The sequence below is a fragment of the Haliotis rufescens genome, unplaced genomic scaffold (genome assembly GCF_023055435.1).
Source record: "Haliotis rufescens isolate VD_foot unplaced genomic scaffold, xgHalRufe1.0.p SCAF_72, whole genome shotgun sequence".
Taxonomy (NCBI): domain Eukaryota; kingdom Metazoa; phylum Mollusca; class Gastropoda; order Lepetellida; family Haliotidae; genus Haliotis; species Haliotis rufescens.
Window position 1 is genome coordinate 49,834 of NW_025964364.1, and position 27,607 is coordinate 77,440.

The 27,607-nt window shown below is 43.6% G+C and overlaps 1 protein-coding gene across 1 annotated transcript; it reads left to right on the top strand.

The window, feature by feature from the left end:
* Positions 1–12,394: 12,394 nt before the first annotated feature.
* On the top strand, positions 12,395–26,853 carry LOC124126469 (cdc42 homolog). Its single transcript, XM_046489910.2, has 3 exons — positions 12,395–13,112; positions 17,384–17,442; positions 23,745–26,853. The coding sequence occupies exons 1-3, from the start codon at positions 12,956–12,958 to the stop codon at positions 24,150–24,152; spliced, it is 624 nt and encodes a 207-aa protein (XP_046345866.1). The 5' UTR covers positions 12,395–12,955; the 3' UTR covers positions 24,153–26,853.
* The last annotated feature ends 754 nt before the right edge of the window (positions 26,854–27,607 follow it).

The window sequence follows — 27,607 nt, forward strand, 5'->3', positions numbered from 1 at the left end:
CTTCGACTCTCTGTATAATGACGAATTACTTCTACCAACAACAATCCAAACAGTGGTCTTTAAGTACATGTATCAGGACTCATACACATGTAAATTAATGAAACTAAATTGTTGTTAAGTAGATCTGTATATAAAATAATTAAAAAATGCCATGTATAATAGTATGATACAGCTGTAATATGGCAGAACTACCCTCGGTCATTTGATGGCCCGCAGAAAAGATACAATATTACGCTTTGGAAGGGTTAATTATCAACCCATTTAATGATGTAAGACATTCAAATTCACAGTCATTCTGAGTACTCCATAATGGCCTTGCTCTACCATTCACATTCAAGAACTAACTTTCCGAGACCCCTTATGCTATCTATGTATGGAAGATATCTGCTTCATGTAATGTTATGTGTCAGGCTTTTACATGTTGGTTAAAACATTGAGAGGCACAAAGGTTAACTTCTTAAAGTGGCATTTTGGAAGTAGGTTTGATGAACAAGGGAGATTCTATTGGTGTATAACATCTATATCACATTGTGTGTAACGTCTGTATAACATTGTGTATAACATCTGTATAACATTGTGTATAACATCTGTATCACATTGTGTATCACATCTGTATAACATTGTGTATCACATCTGTATCACATTGTGTAAAACATCTGTATCACATCTGTATCAAATTGTGTATCACATCTGTATCACATCTGTATCACATTGTGTATAACATCTGTATAACATTGTGTATAACATCTGTATCACATTGTGTATCACATCTGTATAACATTGTGTATCACATCTGTATATCATTGTGTATCACATCTGTATAACATTGTGTATAATATCTGTATAACATTGTGTATAACATCTGTATCACATTGTGTATAACATCTGTACCACATTGTGTATCACATCTGCACAACATTGTGTATCACATCTGTACCACTTTGTTTATCACATCTGTAACACATTGTGTATATAACATCTGCAACACATTGTGTATCACATCTGTATAACATTGTGTATAACATCTGTAACACATTGTGTATCACATCTGTATCACATTGTGTATAACATCTGTATCACATTGTGTATAACATCTGTACCACATTGTGTATCACATCTGTATCACATTGTGTATAACATCTGTATCACATTGTGTATAACATCTGTAACACATTGTGTATCACATCTGTATCACATTGTGTATAACATCTGTATCACATTGTGTATCACATCTGTATATCATTGTGTATAACCTCTGTATCACATTGTGTATCACATCTGTACCACATTGTGTATCACATCTGTATCACATTGTGTATAACATCTGTATCACATTGTGTATCACATCTGTATATCATTGTGTATAACCTCTGTATCACATTGTGTATCACATCTGTACCACATTGTGTATCACATCTGTATCACATTGTGTATCACATCTGTACCACATTGTGTATCACATCTGTATAACATTGTGTAACACATCTGTATCACATTGTGTATAACATCTGTATCACATTGTGTATAGCATCTGTATCACATTGTGTATAACATCTGTATAATATTGTGTATAACATCTGTACCACATTGTGTATCACATCTGTATCACATTGTGTATAACATCTGTATCACATTGTGTATAACATCTGTACCACATTGTGTATCACATTTGTACCACATTGTGTATCGCATCTGTACCACATTGTGTATCACATCTGTATGGAATTGTGTATCACATTGTGTACATGAGTATGGACCTGTGTCTTCAGCAACCCATGCTTGCAGTAAAAGGTGACTATGCTTACCGCAAGGCGCGACTATGCTTGACTAAGAGGCGACTAAAGGGATTGGTTGGTCATGCTCGCTGACTTGATTGATGCATGCCATCGTATCCCAATTGCGTGGATCGATGCTGAGTGTGGCGTTAAACAACAAACAAACAAATATGAGCATGTTTTTGTGTAGATACTAACACAATGCTGTATTGCTAGTAATGTACACACTAGTCTATGCTGATGGGTCATGACTAACTTGGAGGTAACGGAAATGCTTCTCCTTTAGTTATATAATGTTTGAGCTTTTTTTATTAATGATGGCTTTAGCAGGGAAAACTACTTTTCTTGGAGAACTTTAGAGAATGATATTTCAGAAATTCACTAGTATGGGCTTTGGACCAGTGACTCATGTACTGACACAGGTGACTGACACAATACAATTCATACTTTTTATAAATTTACAACTTAATGAAAACTATGAAGTCATGTGTGATAAGGATTGAAATCAATATCATGTCAATACTATTACATGTTGAGGACAGAATTACTTTAATAATGTAAATATCACAAAAGGTCATATATATAGAGATCATCTTGGGATTGTTGTATTATGTATATATGTGTGATGTGCTGCTTGTTTGTTGTTTAGCACCACACTCCGCAATATGCTACCTATATGAGATGAGATGAGGGAGTCTGGACGAGAAAACCCAGTGATCGACATCAAAAGCAACAGTCTACTCAAATGGGAAATGATGACATGCATCAACCAAGTGAGCCAGCCTCGCATGACAAGCATGGGTTGTTGAAGATCAATTCGTACCTGGATCTTAACAGGTATGTTTGGTGATACCGACATTCATGTGATGGAATGTACCTGGTTAGACAAGAATGATGCCAACTGCCCATACCGCACTAGAGATTGGACCAGCAGGGCACTAGAGTGCATCATGTAGCTCAGTGGAGTGTCTTGATGGAACCAGTGGGGCACTAGGGTGCATCATGTAGCTCAGTGAGTGTCTTGATGGAACCAGTGGGGCACTAGGGTGCATCATGTAGCTCAGTGAGTGTCTTGATGGAACCAGTGGGGCACTAGGGTGCATCATGTAGCTCAGTGAGTGTCTTGATGGAACCAGTGGGGCACTAGGGTGCATCATGTAGCTCAGTGGAGTGTCTTGATGGAACCAGTGGGGCACTAGGGTGCATCATGTAGCTCAGTGAGCGTCTTGATGGAACCAGTGGGGCAGTAGGATGCATCATGTAGCTCAGTGGAGTGTCTTGATGGAACCAGTGGGGCACTAGGGTGCATCATGTAGCTCAGTGAGTGTCTTGATGGAACCAGTGGGGCAGTAGGATGCATCATGTAGCTCAGTGGAGTGTCTTGATGGAACCAGTGGGGCACTAGGGTGCATCATGTAGCTCAGTGAGTGTCTTGATGGAACCAGTGGGGCACTAGGATGCATCATGTAGCTCAGTGGAGTGTCTTGATGGAACCAGTGGGGCACTAGGGTGCATCATGTAGCTCAGTGAGTGTCTTGATGGAACCAGTGGGGCACTAGGGTGCATCATGTAGCTCAGTGAGAGTCTTGATGGAACCAGTTGGGCACTAGGGTGCATCATGTAGCTCAGTGAGTGTCTTGATGGAACCAGTGGGGCAGTAGGATGCATCATGTAGCTCAGTGGAGTGTCTTGATGGAACCAGTGGGGCACTAGGGTGCATCATGTAGCTCAGTGGAGTGTCTTGATGGAACCAGTGGGGCACTAGGGTGCATCATGTAGCTCAGTGAGTGTCTTGATGGAACCAGTGGGGCACTAGGGTGCATCATGTAGCTCAGTGAGTGTCTTGATGGAACCAGTGGGGCAGTAGGGTGCATCATGTAGCTCAGTGGAGTGTCTTGATGGAACCAGTGGGGCAGTAGGATGCATCATGTAGCTCAGTGAGTGTCTTGATGGAACCAGTGGGGCACTAGGGTGCATCATGTAGCTCAGTGAGTGTCTTGATGGAACCAGTGGGGCAGTAGGATGCATCATGTAGCTCAGTGAGTGTCTTGATGGAACCAGTGGGGCACTAGGGTGCATCATGTAGCTCAGTGAGTGTCTTGATGGAACCAGTGGGGCAGTAGGATGCATCATGTAGCTCAGTGAGTGTCTTGATGGAACCAGTTGGGCACTAGGGTGCATCATGTAGCTCAGTGAGTGTCTTGATGGAACCAGTGGGGCAGTAGGATGCATCATGTAGCTCAGTGGAGTGTCTTGATGGAACCAGTGGGGCACTAGGGTGCATCATGTAGCTCAGTGGAGTGTCTTGATGGAACCAGTGGGGCACTAGGGTGCATCATGTAGCTCAGTGGAGTGTCTTGATGGAACCAGTGGGGCACTAGGGTGCATCATGTAGCTCAGTGAGTGTCTTGATGGAACCAGTGGGGCAGTAGGATGCATCATGTAGCTCAGTGAGTGTCTTGATGGAACCAGTTGGGCACTAGGGTGCATCATGTAGCTCAGTGAGTGTCTTGATGGAACCAGTGGGGCAGTAGGATGCATCATGTAGCTCAGTGGAGTGTCTTGATGGAACCAGTGGGGCACTAGGGTGCATCATGTAGCTCAGTGGAGTGTCTTGATGGAACCAGTGGGGCACTAGGGTGCATCATGTAGCTCAGTGGAGTGTCTTGATGGAACCAGTGGGTCACTAGGGTGCATCATGTAGCTCAGTGGAGTGTCTTGATGGAACCAGTGGGGCAGTAGGATGCATCATGTAGCTCAGTGGAGTGTCTTGATGGAACCAGTGGGGCACTAGGGTGCATCATGTAGCTCAGTGGAGTGTCTTGATGGAACCAGTGGGGCACTAGGGTGCATCATGTAGCTCAGTGGAGTGTCTTGATGGAACCAGTGGGTCACTAGGGTGCATCATGTAGCTCAGTGAGTGTCTTGATGGAACCAGTGGGGCAGTAGGATGCATCATGTAGCTCAGTGAGTGTCTTGATGGAACCAGTTGGGCACTAGGGTGCATCATGTAGCTCAGTGAGTGTCTTGATGGAACCAGTGGGGCAGTAGGATGCATCATGTAGCTCAGTGGAGTGTCTTGATGGAACCAGTGGGGCACTAGGGTGCATCATGTAGCTCAGTGGAGTGTCTTGATGGAACCAGTGGGGCACTAGGGTGCATCATGTAGCTCAGTGAGTGTCTTGATGGAACCAGTGGGGCACTAGGGTGCATCATGTAGCTCAGTGAGTGTCTTGATGGAACCAGTGGGGCACTAGGGTGCATCATGTAGCTCAGTGAGTGTCTTGATGGAACCAGTGGGGCACTAGGGTGCATCATGTAGCTCAGTGAGTGTCTTGATGGAACCAGTGGGGCAGTAGGGTGCATCATGTAGCTCAGTGAGAGTCTTGATGGAACCAGTGGGGCACTAGGGTGCATCATGTAGCTCAGTGGAGTGTCTTGATGGAACCAGTGGGTCACTAGGGTGCATCATGTAGCTCAGTGAGTGTCTTGATGGAACCAGTGGGGCAGTAGGGTGCATCATGTAGCTCAGTGGAGTGTCTTGATGGAACCAGTGGGGCACTAGGGTGCATCATGTAGCTCAGTGAGTGTCTTGATGGAACCAGTGGGGCACTAGAGTGCATCATGTAGCTCAGTGAGAGTCTTGATGGAACCAGTGGGGCAGTAGGATGCATCATGTAGCTCAGTGGAGTGTCTTGATGGAACCAGTGGGGCACTAGGGTGCATCATGTAGCTCAGTGAGTGTCTTGATGGAACCAGTGGGGCACTAGGGTGCATCATGTAGCTCAGTGAGAGTCTTGATGGAACCAGTGGGGCACTAGGGTGCATCATGTAGCTCAGTGAGAGTCTTGATGGAACCAGTGGGGCACTAGGGTGCATCATGTAGCTCAGTGAGTGTCTTGATGGAACCAGTGGGGCACTAGGGTGCATCATGTAGCTCAGTGAGTGTCTTGATGGAACCAGTGGGGCACTAGGGTGCATCATGTAGCTCAGTGAGTGTCTTGATGGAACCAGTGGGGCACTAGGGTGCATCATGTAGCTCAGTGGAGTGTCTTGATGGAACCAGTGGGTCACTAGGGTGCATCATGTAGCTCAGTGAGAGTCTTGATGGAACCAGTGGGGCACTAGGGTGCATCATGTAGCTCAGTGAGTGTCTTGATGGAACCAGTGGGGCACTAGGGTGCATCATGTAGCTCAGTGAGTGTCTTGATGGAACCAGTGGGGCAGTAGGGTGCATCATGTAGCTCAGTGGAGTGTCTTGATGGAACCAGTGGGGCACTAGGGTGCATCATGTAGCTCAGTGAGTGTCTTGATGGAACCAGTGGGGCACTAGGGTGCATCATGTAGCTCAGTGGAGTGTCTTGATGGAACCAGTGGGGCACTAGGGTGCATCATGTAGCTCAGTGAGTGTCTTGATGGAACCAGTGGGGCACTAGGGTGCATCATGTAGCTCAGTGGAGTGTCTTGATGGAACCAGTGGGTCACTAGGGTGCATCATGTAGCTCAGTGAGTGTCTTGATGGAACCAGTGGGGCAGTAGGATGCATCATGTAGCTCAGTGGAGTGTCTTGATGGAACCAGTGGGGCACTAGGGTGCATCATGTAGCTCAGTGAGTGTCTTGATGGAACCAGTGGGGCACTAGGGTGCATCATGTAGCTCAGTGAGTGTCTTGATGGAACCAGTGGGGCAGTAGGATGCATCATGTAGCTCAGTGAGTGTCTTGATGGAACCAGTGGGGCACTAGGGTGCATCATGTAGCTCAGTGAGTGTCTTGATGGAACCAGTGGGGCAGTAGGATGCATCATGTAGCTCAGTGGAGTGTCTTGATGGAACCAGTGGGGCAGTAGGGTGCATCATGTAGCTCAGTGGAGTGTCTTGATGGAACCAGTGGGGCAGTAGGGTGCATCATGTAGCTCAGTGAGTGTCTTGATGGAACCAGTGGGGCAGTAGGGTGCATCATGTAGCTCAGTGAGTGTCTTGATGGAACCAGTGGGGCACTAGGATGCATCATGTAGCTCAGTGAGTGTCTTGATGGAACCAGTGGGGCACTAGGGTGCATCATGTAGCTCAGTGAGTGTCTTGATGGAACCAGTGGGGCAGTAGGGTGCATCATGTGGCTCAGTGGAGTGTCTTGATGGAACCAGTGGGGCAGTAGGGTGCATCATGTAGCTCAGTGGAGTGTCTTGATGGAACCAGTGGGGCAGTAGGATGCATCATGTAGCTCAGTGAGAGTCTTGATGGAACCAGTGGGGCACTAGGGTGCATCATGTAGCTCAGTGAGTGTCTTGATGGAACCAGTGGGGCACTAGGGTGCATCATGTAGCTCAGTGAGTGTCTTGATGGAACCAGTGGGGCACTAGGGTGCATCATGTAGCTCAGTGGAGTGTCTTGATGGAACCAGTGGGGCACTAGGGTGCATCATGTAGCTCAGTGAGTGTCTTGATGGAACCAGTGGGGCAGTAGGGTGCATCATGTAGCTCAGTGGAGTGTCTTGATGGAACCAGTGGGGCAGTAGGATGCATCATGTAGCTCAGTGAGAGTCTTGATGGAACCAGTGGGGCACTAGGGTGCATCATGTAGCTCAGTGAGTGTCTTGATGGAACCAGTGGGTCACTAGGGTGCATCATGTAGCTCAGTGAGTGTCTTGATGGAACCAGTGGGGCACTAGGGTGCATCATGTAGCTCAGTGGAGTGTCTTGATGGAACCAGTGGGGCACTAGGGTGCATCATGTAGCTCAGTGAGTGTCTTGATGGAACCAACAGGGCACTTGTTTAGGGGTAGCGAGAACTAAGATCTGATTTTATTGATATTGTTCAGTTACCCAGCCTTGCAGGAACAGTAGGAATTTGCAAATTGTTCAGGTCGTATTTCAACCTGAAGACGATGTTGAAATACATTAATATGACAGATCCAATCATCATCATTATTATTTACACACGTATATGGAGCAGAATGGCTAAGGATTATGTGCTTTGAGTAAAGGGAGATAACTTTGTAAAGTTAAAACTGACTATGTGATCTAAGGGAGATAATCCAGTTTGTCCTTCCATTGAACTTGTGTTCTGTATGAGGACGATTTCTGATCCTGCATTTTGGGCAACTGTAATAAATCTGTAACAGATCTGATCATCATTATTTAATATTTCACACACTCCCATTTCCATTTTGTACCAATAGTTTGGATTAGTAAACCGAGATGTCTGCATTTGTGCCTCAGACTCGCTGACTTGGTTGATGCATGTCATTGTGTCCCAATTGTGTGGATCAATGCTCATGATGTCAATCACTGGATTGTGTGGTGCAGACTCGATTATTTACAGACTGTCGTCATACTGCTGGAGTGTTGGGTTAAACAACAAACAAACAAACATTTGTGTCTGCATGCATTGACGTTTGTGAATAAAAACTAAAAACAATTTTGTGTTCTTTCTTGTGCTTCTATTTATCTCACCAGAGTTCAGAGGTTCAAGTGATCATTTGTCTTGGCTGTTCTCCATCTTGTGTTCGACCTGATGACTTCTGTTGAGGACATGTACTGTGAAACACCACACAGAGGACACCAGCAGAAGTCACAGCACTCGGGTTTACATACAACATGAAAACATTGTACTGTCTGACACTGCCTGCTGTGTGACACTGCCTGCTGTGTGACACTGCCTGCTTTGTGACACTGCCTGTTGATGACACTGCCTGCTGTGTGACACTGCCTGCTGTGTGACACTGCCTGCTGTATGACACTGCCTGCTGTATGACACTGGCTGCTGTATGACACTGCCTGCTGTGTGACACTGCCTGCTGTATGACACTGGCTGCTGTATGACACTGCCTGCTGTATGACACTGGCTGCTGTATGACACTGCCTGCTGTGTGACACTGCCTGCTGTGTGACACTGGCTGCTGTATGACACTGCCTGCTGTATGACACTGCCTGCTGTGTGACACTGGCTGCTGTATGACACTGCCTGCTGTATGACACTGCCTGCTGTGTGACACTGGCTGCTGTATGACACTGCCTGCTGTGTGACACTGCCTGCTATATGACACTGCCTGCTGTATGACACTGGCTGCTCTATGACACTGCCTGCTGTATGACACTGCCTGCTGTGTGACACTGGCTGCTGTATGACACTGCCTGCTGTGTGACACTGCCTGCTATATGACACTGCCTGCTGTATGATACTGGCTGCTGTATGACACTGCCTGCTGTATGACACTGCCTGCTGTGTGACACTGCCTGCTGTGTGACACTGCCTGCTGTATGACACTGCCTGTATGACACTGCCTGTTGTATGACACTGGCTTCTGTGTGACATTTCCTGTTGTATGACACTGGCTGTTGTATGACATTTCCTGTTGTATGACACTGCCTGCTGTATGACACTGGCTTCTGTGTGACACTGGCTGTTGTATGACACTGGCTTCTGTGTGACACTGCCTGCTGTGTGACGCTGCCTGTTGTGTGACATTTCCTGCTGTGTGGCACTGCCTGCTCTCTGAGACTGCCTGCTGCCTGACACTGGCTGCTGTCTGACATTTCCTGTTGTATGACACTGGCTGCTGTATGACACTGCCTGCTGCCTGACACTGCCTGTTGTCTGACATTTCCTGTTGTATGACACTGCCTGCTGCCTGACACTGGCTGTTGTCTGACATTTCCTGTTGTATGACACTGCCTGCTGCCTGACACTGGCTGCTGTCTGTCATTTCCTGTTGTATGACACTGGCTGCTGTATGACACTGCCTGCTGCCTGACACTGCCTGTTGTCTGACATTTCCTGTTGTATGACACTGGCTGTTGTATGACACTGCCTGCTGCCTGACACTGGCTGTTGTCTGACATTTCCTGTTGTATGACACTGCCTGCTGTGTGACACTGGCTGTTGTCTGACATTTCCTGTTGTATGACACTGGCTGCTGTATGACACTGCCTGCTGCCTGACACTGCCTGTTGTCTGACATTTCCTGTTGTATGACACTGGCTGTTGTATGACACTGCCTGCTGCCTGACACTGGCTGTTGTCTGACATTTCCTGTTGTATGACACTGCCTGCTGTGTGACACTGGCTGTTGTCTGACATTTCCTGTTGTATGACACTGGCTGCTGTGTGACACTGCCTGCTGCCTGACACTGGCTGTTGTCTGACATTCCCTGTTGTATGACACTGGCTGTTGTATGACGCTGCCTGCTGCCTGACACTGGCTGCTGTATGACACTGTGTCGTGTTATTGTGAGGCTGGAAGTGGCGTGTCATTGCGAGGCTTGAAGGGTCGTGTTACTGAATGGCTGGAGGGTCGTGTTATTGAATGGCTGGAAGGGTCGTGTTATTTTGAGGCTTGAAGGGTCGTGTTATTGTGAGGCTGGAAGGGTCGTGTTATTGTGAGGCTAGAAGGGTCGTGTTATTGAATGGCTGGAAGGGCCTTGTTATTAAATGGCTGGAAGGGCCGTGTTATTGAATGGCTGGAAGGGTCGTGTTATTTTGAGGCTGGAAGGGTCGTGTTATTGTGAGGCTGGAAGGGTCGTGTTATCGTGAGGCTAGAAGGGTCGTGTTATTGAATGGCTGGAAGGGTCGTGTTATTGTGAGGTTGGAAGGGTCGTGTTATTGTGAGGCTGGAATGGTGGTGTTATTGTGAGGCTGGAAGGGTCGTATTTTTTAATGGCTGAAAGGATCGTGTAATTGAATGCTGGAAGGGTCGTTTTATTGAATGGCTGGAAGGGTCGTGTTATTGTGAGGCTGGAAGGGTCGTATTTTTGAATGGCTGGAGGGGTCGTATTTTTGAATGGCTGAAAGGATCGTGTTATTGAATGGCTGGAAGGGTCGTGTTATTGTGAGGCTGGAAGGGTCGTGTTTTTGAATGGCTTGAAGGGTGGTGTCATTGAACGGCTGGAAGGGTCGTGTTATTGAGAGGCTAGAAGGGTCGTGTTATTGTGAGGCTGGAAGGGTCGTGTTATTGTGAGGCTAGAAGGGTCGTGTTATTAAATGGCTGCAAGGGTCGTGTTATTGAATGGCTGGAAGGGTCGTGTTATTGTGAGGCTGGAAGGGTCGTGTTATTGTGAGGCTGGAAGGGTCGTGTTATTGTGAGGCTAGAAGGGTCGTGTTATTAAATGGCTGGAAGGGTCGTGTTATTGATTGGCTGGAAGGGTCGTGTTACTGAATGGCTGGAAGGGTCGTGTTATTGTGAGGCTGGAAGGGTCGTGTTATTGAATGGATGGAAGGGCCGTTTTATTGTGAGGCTGGAAGGGTCGTCTTACTGAATGGCTGGAAGGGTCGTGTGCAATTAACAATTAAAGAAAATATTTCTCAATGTTTCTTGTTGATGTAACTACAACAAATGTGTTGCATGTATAACAGTATGGAAACTTTGATCTGATAATGTGCCTTTTATATTTGTCCGTACATAACTCAGCGATCTGAAATCGTTCAAACAAACTCAATTCACACTTCTGAGAAATAAGCAACAGATGTAAGGAATGAAAAATCACGTAAATATACAAGGGGAAATGTACGTTTATTTCCAATAGTTTCACTACTGCAACATCACATAATGTGCGCAAAGGTTTTACATATTACTTGAACTGCTGTGTACAGAGTATTCTTTTTCAAATTGACCTGGTTTAAAAGTTTCTTTTGACTTGTCTCTTTCATAGTATATCGGTAATATATCCGGGGGATTGAGCACTTTCCTTGTTTTAACACTGTGTGCACGAGTCATACGTGTTAAGTGGATAAGGTGTTTTAACATTAATTCCGAGGGGGCGATTAGGTGCCCGACCATGCACGAGGACTTAGGTTCGAATCTGTACTGCTACGTCATAGGTTTGCAATATGTGGATGCGGCGTCATTGTTGGAGTCTTTATAGCTCTGTAAGCATCAATGTTCACTACTAGTGTTTGATGTGATATTTACTTGTTTAATAATAATTACAATGGTATTTGAAAGTACTAACGTTTTTTAGGTAACATAGTAAAGATCGTTAAACCTATGTCAAGCTATGCAGCAGTCATGTGCTTACAATTTACATATTCCTCACTACAATATGACCAAATTAATTGCATTCTCAAATTGCACTTATACAGCTTTCTTTAAGTTCTGGTCTTCCTTCCGCAAACTTTTCAATCCCAGCAAAGATTATTAGAATAATATCATATTTTATGGTTGTCTATATCTGCAATATGTTTTGAATGTTTGATGTAAAGGGAGTGGATTTTGAATAATGTATAATTGTTGAGATGTTACACATTGTATTTTATTTGAAATGTGAATAAAGATTTAAATAAAAAAAATTTTTTACTTGTCCCTAGTTACGCCCCAGAAAGGCCTAATGCAGTATTTACGGGTTCGTCGATAGCATTTAAAAAAAAAATTATATAAGAAATAGACTACTTGTGGATATGAACTATATTCAGCCTTCCTACTGCCATAACCATGATCAAAACAGGACCATAAACATATTTTCCATTTTTCCCCAATTGCTGATTTGCAATCGCTATTTAGTTATTATCCGAAACGTATCGCAATTGTCGGGCTACGTGCTGGGCCTCGCTCTGTGGAGGAGACCGTTGCCTGTCATCGCGGCAAGTTGAGTCATTGTGACGTCACAATGCAAACTTCCCATCCCACGAAACACCTCCATCCGTCTCCGACCTGTACATTCTGTCGTAGTTTACATGCTCGCATTTTGAAATACACTTCACCATGTTATCAACGTAATAGTATATTCAGGATATGGGGGCATCCGCGAGGACAGACAAATGTCAGCTTGCCCCACATTTCTTAAATTCAATCGACTTTTTAACTGTTATCTGTACCCTACGCAAGTACTTCCTCATAGCAGATAGAGACTGCAGACTGGAGTGATCGGATTGAGAGACAGATTCACGCTTCTCTCTTCGGCTCCTGAAGTATTGGTTTACTTCTGTGGCACGTGCATTGCCAAAGAAACGCATGACGAGTTTGCAGTCTGTTCCAGTGTAGACCAGAAGCAAGGGCTGAACGCGCATACGCTCCACTGTCAAGTGCTGTTTCCTGGTTGTGACGTCACGCGCACGGCGAGCAGACGGCAAGCGAGTCGCACAGCATCTTTCAGCGTTTGGATTTTCTGGAGAGGAAAAAGGGATTATTTCTTTCCTACCCGTGTTGGATTACCACCCCAGGTTGTGTGTAGGCCTTAACCCACGGGATGGAGGGCGGGGGAGATGCGCCACCCTCGGGAGCGGATTATGTCAAGTGCGTCGTTGTGGGGGACGGTGCTGTGGGCAAGACGTGTTTACTCGTTAGTTACACCACGAACAAATTCCCCACCGATCATGTTCCGACTGTGTTCGAAAATTATGCAGGTAAGCGTTTTTATTTAACTGCGTTATTTGCCATATTCACCTGAATCTGCTAATTTATTCCTTTGTTTCCCAGCCATCTGTCTATATCGATTGACCCAAACTTTGACCCCTCTATTCCATAATGGGTACGATCTATAATGCATGTGGAAGAGTCCACGTTGTAATTGAGGGGGAGTTGAATCAATACTGGTTTATTCCTGAACGAAAGTAGCGAAAAAATCCAATAGAATACAATAAAGCATCTATGTTAATGAGAGAAGGTTGAACGCCAAGCGTGACCGGACTTCTACGTCTATTGTCTAGCGGGGACAGCAATATTCAATATGCGCGTATTGTCTAAGCCGTGTGATACATTTCGCGAGAAATTCTTGGCATTGTCAGCGCGCGTGAGACAATCCAATATCCTCGTGTCATTAAACTGCGTAACGGTAACGCTAAGCCTGTGCACTGAAGACTTGCGTGCTTGCTTTAAAGCGCACGCAGAATGCCGAGAAAAGAATTACTTTTTTAATCACATCGCCTCTCTTTAGTCCTTTTAGTTTCCAGGTGCTCTTTAGGCTGGGCCGTTTCTCGGGCTTCTCGGCTATTTCGAGGTTCAACAACGTTAACTGAGTTTTTCTCTACACTTAGGAGGAAATCCTCGCCAAGCCGACTGAGACTCCCTGTTAAACGCTTCATTAGTGAGGCCTCGACCTTGAGTCTCCCAGTGTTTACCAACTTCGAGTTCAACCTTTGAGTTGAGGTAGCATTCTGAATGCGGTCTGTAATCGGGGGAAGGAGTGATTAACAGGCAGGACAGATTAACAAACATGAACGAGACTGCCGCGACCAGCATGCTCCACGACAGTCGACCCAACTGTTTGAAAACTTTCAGTTTCGCGAGGCATGGAGGTCACATAGGGATGACATTTCCCACTTGCATAAGTTTTGCCAACTAACATTTCTTTTGGACGTTTTCCTCCTCGGTGACTTCATTGGAGGAATGTTGGCTCAGATATAACATATTTCATTAACTCCATAACATGACCGTCCTCGATAATACAGGGCATTATATATCCATTCTGTAACGATAAATACTCTGAACCCATTCGCGTCACCTTATTCGTCTCTATTATGTATAACTTCGCCAAAACTTCCTCTCGCCCATGGGTGTAATTTGATTGGACGACGCAGAACGAAGCCATGGGTGCAGGGTACACATGTCGTACTAGAATGGAGATCTGATACTTGGGGAAGTCGAGAATGGGTCATTACATCAATTTCAACTATTATTGCAACTCCTCTTTGATCTTTTGATAGTCTTTTTATGGCATTTTATGGCGGTTAAACTTAACACCCCACCCGTCTAAGGTAGTGAAAACTTAATACCCCACCCATCTAATGTTTTGAAAATTTAACACCCCACCCGTCTAATGTAGTGAAAACATAATACCCCCACCCATCTAATGTTGTGAAAACTTAATACCCCACCCATCTAATGTTTTGAAAACTTAACACCCCACCCGTCTAATGTAGCGTAAACGTAACACCCCACCCATCTAATGTAGTGAAAACTTAACACCCTACCCATCTTATGTAGTGAAAACGTACTTAATACCCCACCTGTCTAACGTAGTGAAAACTATCTCATGTAGTGAAAACATACTACCCCACCCGTCTAATGTAGTGAAAATTAAACACCCCACCCGTCTAATGTAGTGAAAACTTAACAACCCACCCATCTAATGTAGTGAAAACGTACTTAATACCCCACCTGTCTAATGAAGTGAAAACGTAATACCCCCATCCGTCTAATGTAGTGAAAACTTTCTTTATTTACTTGTTGTTTAACGCCGCACTCACCAATATTCCAGTTATGTGACGGCAGTTTGTAAATAATCGAGTCTGGACCAGACAATCCAGTGATTGGTATCATGAGCAATTAGGATACGATGTCGTGCATTAAACAATTTCACAAAGCCGTTAGTCTCCTCTGTCGACAAGCAAAGTCGCCTTTTAGGGCAAGCATGGGTTCCTGAAGACCTATTCTAACCCGGATCTTCTTGGGTACCGCCTAATGTAGTGAGTTCCTATATTACCCTACATGTTGATTAGTGGGCTTCTGCAGAGGGACGGGGGAAATCCCACTTCCTGGAGGTTCACGGGAACATGGAGCTTTGCACTGCGTCATACAACCAACGGGTTATTATGCCGAGTCGTGAATCAGGCGCTGGTCCGAGTCGTGAATCAGGCGCTGGTCCGAGTCGTGAATCAGGCGCTGGTCCGAGGCGTGAATCAGGCGCTGGTCCGAGTCGTGAATCAGGCGCTGGTCCGAGGCGTGAATCAGGCGCTGGTCCGAGGCGTGAATCACTGCAGGTTGGTATGGGGAGTAACCGCTGTCTTCAAGACACAGGCCTCGACTCGCACTGCTTGTGTAGAACATATTGCCACGTTGGACATTCTGATCGAATATGATCACATGTATGTAGAAGCGGCGAAAGCATGGTAACCCGAACTTGTCCGTTGTTAGATACGAGTAGATTCGAGGTACTGCCACATGGATACAAACTGGCGCATGCGCGCAAGTCCGAGTCAGTAATTTTAATTAAATGTTCAAGAAGTTCAGAAGGCATGTCTTGGTACGGGGATACCTTTGTTACCTATGGGGTTGGAAATATCCGAGGTGAAAAAAATCGTTGATTACTCGCCCGTGAAATCACCCGTTTAATAAACATACAGTTGTGTTACACAGTGTAATACCAAAGCGCCTGCTCGTGTACCGGAACAAGTTTCACTTAAAATAATGAAAACTCCCAACATCCCTGGGCTTTTTCAATGACATTGTGTGTAGAGATGATAGATCACTGAGAGGAGCTCGATGACCCCAGCAACCCTGTTGCTAGGCTGACTTCACATGGCATTGTCTTGCTGGTGGATCTTCCAACAAATTCCTCAAATTACGTCACAGGGCATTGTGATGTGATTGTAAACTTTGTGGCACAGGGCCCCGTCACGAGGCTATCGTAGCACAACGACAGTCATAACTCGATATTTAAGTATGGGTTTGTTTGTTGTTTAACGCCGCATTCAGCAATATTCCAGCTATATGGCGGCGGCCTGTAAGTGATCGAGCCTGAACCAGACAATACAGTGATTGACAACATGAGCATCGATCCACGCAATTGGGATCGATGACATGCATCAACACAGTCAGCGAGCCTGACCACCACTGCAAGCGTGGGTTGCTGAAGACCTATTCTACCCCAGATCTTCATAGGCCGTTTAAGTTTGGTAGTTAGGATAGCTTCGTATGGGAGTCAGGATAGCTTTGTGGAACAGACCTCTGATTTCTAAATTTGGCATTAAATTAATAAGTATATACTTTTCACTTGTTTAAAGTTTTATTCTGTTGAACTCATTTAAATTAAGCATAGATGTCAGCAAGATAGGGTAGATGTCAGCCTATTCACACGGCAGTGAAATTAAAAAAAAATAATTAACAAGTAATACATGATATACGAAACTCGCTCCCGTGTTATACTGATTCTATTCACTCGTTTCACAGAATTGGTATAACACGGGATCTCATTTATTCATTTATTCTATGTATGTGCACTAGTGCAAATATCACTTCACGCGCACCCCTATTGTTTACGTCATCCGGGCGGCATTGTTGACCTCATTCGAATGTTATTGTAACGTAATGAGGTTGGAATGACGTCACACTATAATAATAATAATAATGATAATGATAGTAATAATAATTATTATTATAATTAAAATGCGACAAACCCTTTCCATATCTAGAAATATCTAGAGTCCATTCCGACCATGTCATTAGTATGTTTTTATGAATCACTATCAAATAGTAATGATACCAGGTGTTCGCGAAACTGATCGTCATCATTGAATTTAAAGGAGAGCTCAAAAGGATAAGAAATAATGGGTACTATAGAACTTTTTTACACCAGTAATTCGTAAGGTTTCTTTTGCTCGTCATCGAACAGCGTAGGTTATTGCAAAAACCAAACTTTGGCGGCCGAGCGGGTGCCAAGTGCTTCTGTGGAGGCTCTGACGTAGTTTCTAATGTGACGTCATTCCGACCTTTTTCATGTTACAATCAGTAGCCTGTGTAGAGAACACGCCCCGGTTTAGAGCGTTTCTACAAGAGTACATGCAACAGCACGTGATTCGTGTGTTAGATTCTGGTTTTAAACTATGGTGTGGTTAAATGTTGTTCTGCTTATCAAGTCTTGTATCCAGGTGGGTTGACTGTTGCGTTGTTGTTGCAGTGACGGTGACGGTGGACGGACAGCCAACGGTGCTTGGCCTCTACGACACCGCGGGGCAGGTGAGTGAGAAACGCGATGCATGCTGGGACGAATGTGACACCTCATCAAACTTGGCACCCTTGACACAATACCATACCATACGCACGTACGTATGTACGTACGCTAGGCTACGCCAACCTCCCCATACTTGACGACCGGTGTCTGGGGCGCGATGGGCATCAGCGATCTGTTGCGAAGGTGCAGCCTTCTTTCGTCTTCCGTCAGTTCGACTCAGTAATTGTTGTAAGGCGGGGTGACTCTACTCCACTCCGTTAATCACACCCCTCACTTGATAATGGACAGGTCCAAGCTCCATAATACTAGAGACAAAAACCTTCATTCAAATGAAAACGTGAAACAAAGCCGAATAATTTTTAAAATCATTATAAGGTTAAAGCTTAGTAGTAAATAAAAGAAGCAACCTTCTGACTAGTCTCTCATCATGTTTAAAAACACTCAAACCACAGATTATGTCGAACACTGGTTTACTAATAACAAAAACATATAATTATTTACACTTTTAAGAGTTCTTAGCCAAGGGTTAACTAACTTCTTTCCTTTGAGTTAACAGATTTCCTAAACACACTGCTGATTCAATTACAATGTACTTATCAGGAGATGTGGTTTTAGTAACTTACAATAACTGAAGGTATATACGTGTTTTATTCACAGTATGCATTTAGTTAAACTTGAATTCTTTGATAGGCATTGGTGAGAAGTTAGCGGATGACAAATCAGACAAAGGTCTAAGGATGAAAACCTCTTCGCTATACTGTAATCGGGACGTGTCGGTGTAGACCCTTATACCGTTGTCAACGTGATTGTACTGTTGAGCACTACACGTCTTAGTGCTACGATCACTTTGTGGAACAGGGGCCAGAACACTAAGTCTTAGGGTTCCCAAATATATTGATATAATAGTGCTTGTTCATCTGCAGCTGGGGGCACGGGTGGCCCTGTCGTCTAAGGCGCCGCGATTCGCTGTGTAGAGTTCCAATCCTGGTTCGCATCGATAATGTTTCTAGGTTTGTCAGCACCATACCCGTGCTCGTGGGTTTCACCGAAGTGGTAAACGTCTGAGACCTGCATCACTTCGGGCTTTCCTCCCACATTAAGCTGACACGCCGCGATATAACTGAACTACTTTTGAAAGCGGCGTTAAAGGGGCACTGATCTAAAGCAATTTCCCGGGACTGGTGGTTGCCTTTGTTGTTGTATTATCCCGTGAGTACCCGGATGATATAGCAGAAATCTAAACTATTGCGCGACCTGTGCTGCGCCATTCGTAAGCGCATTTGTCACTTTTATTGATAGTATAAGGGCGTATGGTCACATTAATCAACAAAATGAAATACAGTTTTTTGAAATAATAAGGAAATGTAGGTATCTTTGTGGGTAGCATCGGTAATGGTGACGAAGTTTTGATAAGACACTTGGTAATTGTGCGATTTTCTTTTACACTATTTTGACTTGCAACACAAAGTAAATATTTCACCTGAGCATGTCCATCTGTATTATTATGATCACGAATTCCAAACATTTTTTTAATGTTTAATATCACCAGTTGACTGATTTCTATATTGTTTGGCTTCTAATCCTAGTATAATTAATCCATTTTGATGTTTTTAAGCCCTTTTGGCCGTCTTAATCGTTTTTAGTCAATATGTTAAATAACTGAAATATTTAGACATTTTATAAATTTCCCGAGTGAATCACATTTTACACATTGACTGTAACATATACACGGTTAAAAAGGAAAAGACTTGTGAAAACAACGTCTGTCACGCATCGAAGAACTTTCCAACCAAGACGTAGATGAACAAGAATGATTTTGTTCAATTCTACACCAGATGCATGAAAACAAAATGCAATATCATAATTACAACCTACCCAAGTTATACCCCCGTTTACTTTTGCGTTCCGTTCGTCCGTCCTTCCGAGCTTTTGTACGGCCCATAACTTTTTAACTATGCACCCTAGCTTCACCAAACTGTCTACACACATTAACCACAATGAGTACTTGTGCCTGTTGCTAGTTTGAAGATTCTGAATTTTTAATTTTTGCCGTTTCCATGGAAACATTAGAAACTTAAACTTTTAGGGTGGGTGTTTTGTACGCCTTTATCTTTTTAACTATGCACCCTAGCTTCACCAAACTTTCTACACACATTAACCACAATGAGTACTTGTGCCTGTTGCTAGTTTGAAGATTCTGATTTTTTTAATTTTTGCCGTTTCCATGGAAACATTAGAAATTTAAACTTTTAGGGTGGGTATTTTGTACGGCCCATAACTTTTTAACCATGCACCCTAGCTTCACCAAACTTGCTACACACATGTACCACAATGAGTACTTGTGCCTTTTGCCAGAATGAAGATTCTGAATTTTTTTATTTTTGCCGTTTCCATGGAATCATGGTGAAACATAAATTTTGGGTAGAGTTTTTGTACGATCCATGTTTACAATACGATGTATCCTAGCTTCAGCAAACTTGCTACATTAACCGCTATGATTGTTTTTTATCTTTTATAAGATTCTGAAAGTTTTGTCTTTTGCTGTTTTCATGGAAACATGATGGAATTTAGAAATTTTGATGACTGGTTTTGTATAGCTAATATATTTTCAAAAATTGTTTCCACACATGTAGATCATCATAAGTATCTGTGCTTTGTGATAGTTTGAATTTATGAATTCTTTACCATATCCCTTAAGGCTAGATGGAAATTATTAATTTATTGATTTTCTTTTATGACATTGTTCAATTTTTTTATGTGTTTTTATATCAACAAGTTTTGGTCCTTTTGATAATTCTTCTTATGTAACTCCTCAATCATTTTTTTATTCAAAGGTGTTCATGGTGATCTACTTCCTCGTAGTGAACACTGGTAACATGGGAGATTGTCACTGGAACTCAATCTTAGTTTTTAAAACATTGAAGTTAAAAAATCAGTTAGAAATATGTAACATTTCATTAATTAACAAACTATTTACTATATGTTGTTGACCAGCGGGGATAACGGGGGTATGTGAGCTTTGCTCACTTCTTTCTTGTTTGTACAATTTAGGCAGCTTCCTTGTTCGAGGAATGCATCCGTGAATATCCACATAAAGGAATATATCTCACACGTCTGCAGCTGTACAAGGAAACGGATTCGATGTCACGTGTCTCTGTAACAGTCAAATATTTTAAAATATTTATATCGTTTCGGGATATTATAACCAGTGTTCGTTTCTCAACTGATCATTTAGTTTGTTTCATCTGTTTCACATAGGTGTTAAGTCTCAAAGGTCAGCTGAGAAAGCCCACGTGCCAACTATTTTCACAATGTCGACGGTTCTTAAACCGTTCTTAGATAACAACGAGCATTCAGTCAACGTATTATCGGTTAACCCTTTGAACAAAGTATGTTGTTTTTACATCGACACTTCACGCCATGATATGAGTGTATTCCCTTTGCTTTAGTAAACCTACACATGTAAACACTTACTTTTGACATATCCACTGTGCAAGATAACAGTGATTAATAACTTATTTTCTGTTGATCCTTTGATGGCTAGGAATGATCCCTTGATTTACAAAAAGGTAAATCAGCTGATCATTCATCTCTTGCTGGGCTGCCATAACACACATTTCACCTCACTTCAAACCTGGATTTAGATTGAATAATTACCCCACAAGAAATGCCAAATGGGAACCTATATCAGGTAATCTGAGTGGTGCTACCGCTAATTATACCTGTAATAAATTCATTAACTGAGCATCAAGTGAATGACGACAAATACACACGTGTACTGTTATACCAGAAAACATGGATGACAAGAAGGGAGTAGTAATCGTATTACCCACGCAATCCAAATACCGAAAATGCTTTCATTGTAGGGATACTTTTTTATTATTAAACTATAAGCATCAGGGGTATTTCCAAATAACGACATCCGATGAGCTTCCGCTGTTCTTTTTGTCTGTCTGTTTAAGCTGAAGAAATTAATTAACATGCGCCCTCTGTCGAAATCTTCATGGATCACGGGTAACCAATCAGTGGTAAAAAATGCGTAAAACATATATTTCTTCCAAGTTTATTTAGCTGTCCTTGCAGACGGTAGACCAGTAACGCTCAGTTGCGTTAGCGAGCAAATCGACTAACTGCAGCTAGTAAGCAGAAGCCAGAGATTAGTGCCCCTTCAAACCCAACTCACTCACTCATCTACAACTGGAGCACAGGGCAATTATTTCTCAGATATAGTTTGCTGCAATATTTGGAATATTGCTTGTTGACTGTATTATGATATGTTATATTTGGTCAGTGTATATAATAAATATATACACCTCTCTTATTCTTCTTCATCTTATGGTCTGCTATGTTTCTGAAAGGGGTTAGGTTGTTACCCCTCTCATCACTGGTGCACACTGATAACACTGTAGATGAAGCGGACGCCCCGGATGCCAGAGTACTGACTGAATATACACACGCCCATTATACGCTACATCGTATACATATACGTTTGAGTTGTCACGTACTAACTTACATCTATATGTCCCTGTACAATATATACCTTTATCATATAATGGGTAGGTTTCTCGGCAGGATAAAGCTAACGGTTAAAAAACGATATCCGTTGGGGTCATATGCGGATAGAGATGCAAATATCAAAGGTCAAGTAGGGACTACTTTCACTGTTTATAAACAAACATGGCGTCGCCCTCGTCATTCGGCGATCAAGTCAGAATTAACCATCGGGAATCTAGATAAACTACAGGGATGATTGCTATAATTATCAAAAGAACAGTCTAATATCCTGAAAATCAGTGTCTAACTGTGACGTAGCTAAGGCATTTTATAAGTTTTGGCAACTTTGGAGTTAAAATTTCGAAACAATTTTGCGAGGGCATGAGGTCTAGCCAAGCGGGATCAGTAGCCATATCTGTGCTTGTAGACCTCTGCAGCTTGAAACCTTCTCCACAAATTAAAATAGTTGGATTTGGCCGAAATATGTTTGAATTGTTACCTTGTTTCGTTTTGTCGCTGTGTGTACATCTGACTACACTTATTAACGTTATGACAGGACAGACCGACTGTCAACAACGTCTGATCGTGGCCGTGACGTCTTATATACTAGGGTTAGAGTAGCTTCCCTTTGACAAAGGGCAGTTACTCTAGCGGACAGACCGATGGATTGCCGCGAGAGGCAATTAAAAAGCAATTTTTGTTTTGCTTCGCCACTGTATAAGAAACAGATTTCAGTTGGAACTATATTGGCTACTGTCACTGTCCGACTGACACATCACTTACCCTGTGACGTAATAAATATTAATGCGCCCATTCCAGGAAAACTCGCAATGTTTCGGTAATGTTTGTGACAGAGGGAAAGCGATTTTGAATCACAGAATTAAAGAATGACATTATATGATAAAGAGGTTATCACGCTTGTGTGTTTGGGGATGGTAAATATCCTGCATTAGGAATAAACACTATGTATTTAGCTCGCCAAGGTTCGCTAAATACAATGTTTATTCCTAATGCAGGATATTTACCATCCCCAAACACACAAGCGTGATAACCTCTCTCTCTCTATATATATACCATTGAACAATATATACATATATGTCCCTGAACAATATATTCCTTTATGATCTAAAAAATATCGTTTGGGTGAGATCAAGCGGTATATGAGTGAGTATTGTTTTATGCCACTTTTGGCAATATTCCAGCAATATCACGGCGGATCGCTGCAATGAAATTGCATCACAACGCTTTGCAGAACATTGTGACGTCAGTGACTCCTCATATCAACTCGTATATTCATTATCAGAAGTTACACGGATGAGACTCTCTCTTGATTACCTACGAGGGCAAACATCGGGGTTCATACAAATCAGTAAATCAGTGTATTGTTTCTGTCATCTGAAGGGCATTGTTGACGTCATTCGAATTTTATTGTGAAGTAAGGTCGGAATGACGTCGCACTAGAAACGACGTCATAGCTGTAGATTGTTGACGTCATTCGACAAATTGTTGTTCCGCTGCTATTGCGACTTGTCCTTATGGGTAACACTAAAATTCTTCTCTGTATGTAGACATCTTCCGTAATAAATTGAACATCATATTAGTGTTCATGTCATACTATGTTTACGACACTCGTGCCTATATTCCGGTATTTAGACACTCGTGTCGTAAACACAGTATGACATGAACACTCACATAATATCCTCATTGTATGTCCCTGAACGATATATACCTATATGTCACTGAACACTATATACTTATTTATTCCTGTATAAAACATACATTCATACACATCCCGTGTTATTTTTTGTTGCAGGAAGAATACGACCGCTTGCGTATCCTCGCTTACCCAGACACCAACGTCTTCATCGTGTGCTTCTCCGTCGTCAACCCCGCATCTTATGAGAACGTGGAGGAGAAATGGATACCGGAAGTGCGTCACTACCGGCCCCGAACGCCGGTCCTCCTCGTAGGAACGAAAAAGGACTTACGAGAGGGCTACAGCGACGACATTCAGCAGCTACAGCGTGATGGACAAAATCCAATCACATTCCAGCGTGGCCAGAGGTTAGCCAGTCGAATGAATGCTGTCGGTTATGTGGAGTGCTCAGCTCTCACGCAGGATGGACTGAAGGATGTTTTCGAGGCGGCCATTAACGCGGCCAAGAAGTACAATACGTCTGGTTCAGGATCTGGCAAAAAGCCGTGGTGTGTCATGTTGTAACTGCGCATCCGGGTGTGTCATGTTGTAACTTCGCATCCGGGTGTGTCATGTTGTAACTTCGCATCCGGGTGTGTCATGTTGTAACTGCGCATCCGGGTGTGTCATGTTGTAACTGCGCATCCGGGTGTGTCATGTTGTAACTGCGCATCCGGGTGTGTCATGTTAAAACTGCGCATCCGGATGTGTCATGTTAAAACTGCGCATCCGGGTGTATCATGTTAAAACTGCGCATCCGAGTGCGTCTTGTTATAACTGCGCGGCCGGGATTGCCATGCTATAACTGCGCGGCCGGGTTGATTCCAGATTGCGGCTACAAACTATATCAATCGTGATACATAATATCTGTCGTAAGGACAACATCCATGCACATGATAAGGTGACACTGTATGGTCCAACAGCGGCGACCTGTCAGAACACATCAGTAAACCACTGCCACGAGTGACCCAGTGTATGAACAGCGCATTATAACCGTGGACTGGGCAGTGCTGTACCCCGTCGAAGCTACAGGAAGTCGGCATGTGCGCGCCCACCCAGTCAGGGCGGTCACGTGTCTTGTATTTGCTTGCATCAAGGGCATCAAGAGCTTTGAGTTGTTTTACAATGTATTTATTATTTCAGGTAGTTGTTATATAACTTCATATGCCTATCAAATGACATTGCAGGTTAACCCTAGTTAACTTCGTACCAAAAGGGCACACAATGTCACCTGTTGGCTTCGGTGGTACCACATAACACATATTGTAGGTTAACCTTTGCGCTGGACTTTTGATACGTTGGGATATTACTGTGTAACCTATAATATAAAGAGGTAATTAATTATGTTCGTACAATCGATGCTCGTGTGTTGCAGGACCAAACAATCATGCATTGACTTCATCCAAAACACGGACTTACGTGAGACCAAAGACTTAGAGAGATGTATACGCGTCTTTGGTGAGATTAACATGATAGCTATTGGCAGGGAGGCATTATAGCATAAAACAGCGACCAAGGATGTGCAAGAACCATTTTACCAGGTGCGGACTGGGCTCAGCACTTGAGGCGTTAATTAAACCACAGCAACGCTACATTTTGGTGGTTTGAATAGCTTACTCCACAGACAAACCTATTTGAGCCACAGTGACAAACGATAGCATTAACCCACCGTACTCTTAAAGGTTTAACCAAACCAAACACCGGCGGTGTAGGAACTGTTGAGATTACCTCTATTTGCCGACATCGGCTGTTTAATCAGTGAAAGGGTTAACCTAACATGCCTTCATCGGTTGTGTAGCAACTGATAGGGTTAACCAAGCATGGCGATATTTGCTCAGCTGACCTCGGTCATCACGTGATCATGCCCACAGATGTGGTGCCACTCAGATTATTATCATTTATGCAAATGTATACATTTAATACATCCATGCAGCGTGTTTGCTTGTGTTATTTCTGTATGTCAATATTGTCTCGCTATTTCGATGTCTCTATATTTACAACAGCTGTTGATGTGGTTATGTGACGAGCGACGAATAACATTTCATGATGGTTTGTAACAAACCGTAAATAGGATTTATGACCGCTTTGTGATTTTATTTTGTATGTTACGTACGTTTATGTGATGTACACACAAACCAAAGAATTTATGATCCGTTATAACTGAATTCTTTCTTGCAACACTCGGCAATATTCCAGTAACGGGCGGGACACCAGGCATGGGAGTGACACAGTGTGTCAAGGTGGAGAGTCGAACTCGGGCCTGGCTCCACAAAGCGATCGTATCACTGCAACTGTCGTCGCAAGTCCATGTCCAAGTATGGGAGTTACGATCGTTTTAACGCTACGCTCGCTTTGTGGAACGGGGCGCGACGAATGTTTCAACCACAAGGTGACCCTTTATCCCGGAGTCTTAATCTACACTGGTGCTCTTGGTGGACACGATGGTCTACTCGGACAACCTTCCCTCGCAATATTTTACCAGCTTCGGCAACTGAGCCCACTGTCCGCGTGAACACCACCAGATGGTGGCCTGAGCGCCTTGGCTTGGTCTTGTTGTTTATCGATGCACTCTGCGATGTTAAGCAACATTCCAGCTGTATGACGGCTGTCTGGATATAGTCAGTCTGGACCAGCCAGTTCGAGGATTGACATAATGATCATCTCCCCAAGCGTTTACGATACGATGACACACAATCCACAAAGTCCCCAACCACCTGATGCATTGATGTGCTTCTCTAGTAACCACCTCAGGTTGCTGGGGGCCGACTCTTAACCCGGAACACCCACGGGTGAGCCACGGCAGTATCATGTCATGTCATTCAGGTCAGTAATAAATGAACGTATGCCGACATGTTTGGGGAATATATTCTTTACACCTTTGACCTACACTTTGTCCAAATTTTACTTATGAAACTCAGTGTTTTCAATTTATGTTACAGTAATCGTGTTTTTATGCAAGAATTCGTCTTGAATTGGAGTGTTATCAAACAGGGAAAATGTGTTCATTACTGAAGCCACGTGATTTTATGACCAACAGTCGGTGTTACTTGGAGCCACGTCCCTCATGGCGGCACATCCGTGTTTCGTAGTTAGTCTTCATACATTTACATTGTTTTATTGCTTTAAGTGTGATCGTTGTTGTTTATCTTATGTGGAATTATGTACACGGGAAGTCGAGATAACATGGGATGACGTCACGTGATCATGGAATAAATCATCAATTGTTTGCTAATTGCGTATGTTTCTGTTATAGTAAGTCGTCATATAGGGCGCTTGCAATCGTTCCGAACCATTTGAAAATGTTTGTCGTTTAATGCTGCACTCCTATATGACGGCAACTAGTAAATAATTGATTCTGTATGGACCAGACAACCCAGTGATTGACATCGCGTGCATACATCTACGCAATTGGGATACGATGACACGCATAGACCGCTCGAACAGTCAACTCTCACATAGACCGCTCGAACAGTCGACTCTCACATAGACCGCTCGAACAGTCGACTCTCACCACAGACTCTGCTGCTGCAGGTCAATTCTAACCCGTGTAATTCACGTGGTCATTTGAAAAAGAAAGACGCGCATAGCGACTTGTAAGCTGGCGCGAAGCCGGTGCCGTTTCTCAAAGCGAAAGTAGTGCTACGACCTGAAATGTAGCGTAATGTACAATATAGCTTCTGTTACTGCTCACGTCAGACTTCCCGAATAACAGTCAGCCTATTATACACGTAGAAGTCAGCCTATTATACACGTAGAGGTCGGCCTAAACTTTCAGTGTTGCTGCCACGTCACTATTCTAGATCCCAGGTGAAAGAAACATCATTTCCAAGTTTCATGGTTTCCAAGGAGGCATGAACATTAGCCAATTGGAACTCTCAAAGCACATTTAATTGGACATTCATACAAAATTTCAGCTCAAGAGGAATTAGTTACAGTGGAGATGTCACATAAGTTACAAAAGTCAAAAGTGAGACTCCACC

What these genes read in the sequence shown, in the direction of transcription:
- LOC124126469 (XM_046489910.2), top strand. Translation starts at nt 12,956, where the DNA reads ATGGAGGGCGGGGGAGATGCGCCACCCTCGGGAGCGGATTATGTCAAG. An exon ending in TGTGTTCGAAAATTATGCAG is followed by an intron (nt 13,113 to 17,383) that starts GTAAGCGTTTTT and finishes TTGTTGTTGCAG; the next exon opens with TGACGGTGACGGTGGACGGA. An exon ending in TCTACGACACCGCGGGGCAG is followed by an intron (nt 17,443 to 23,744) that starts GTGAGTGAGAAA and finishes TTTTTGTTGCAG; the next exon opens with GAAGAATACGACCGCTTGCG.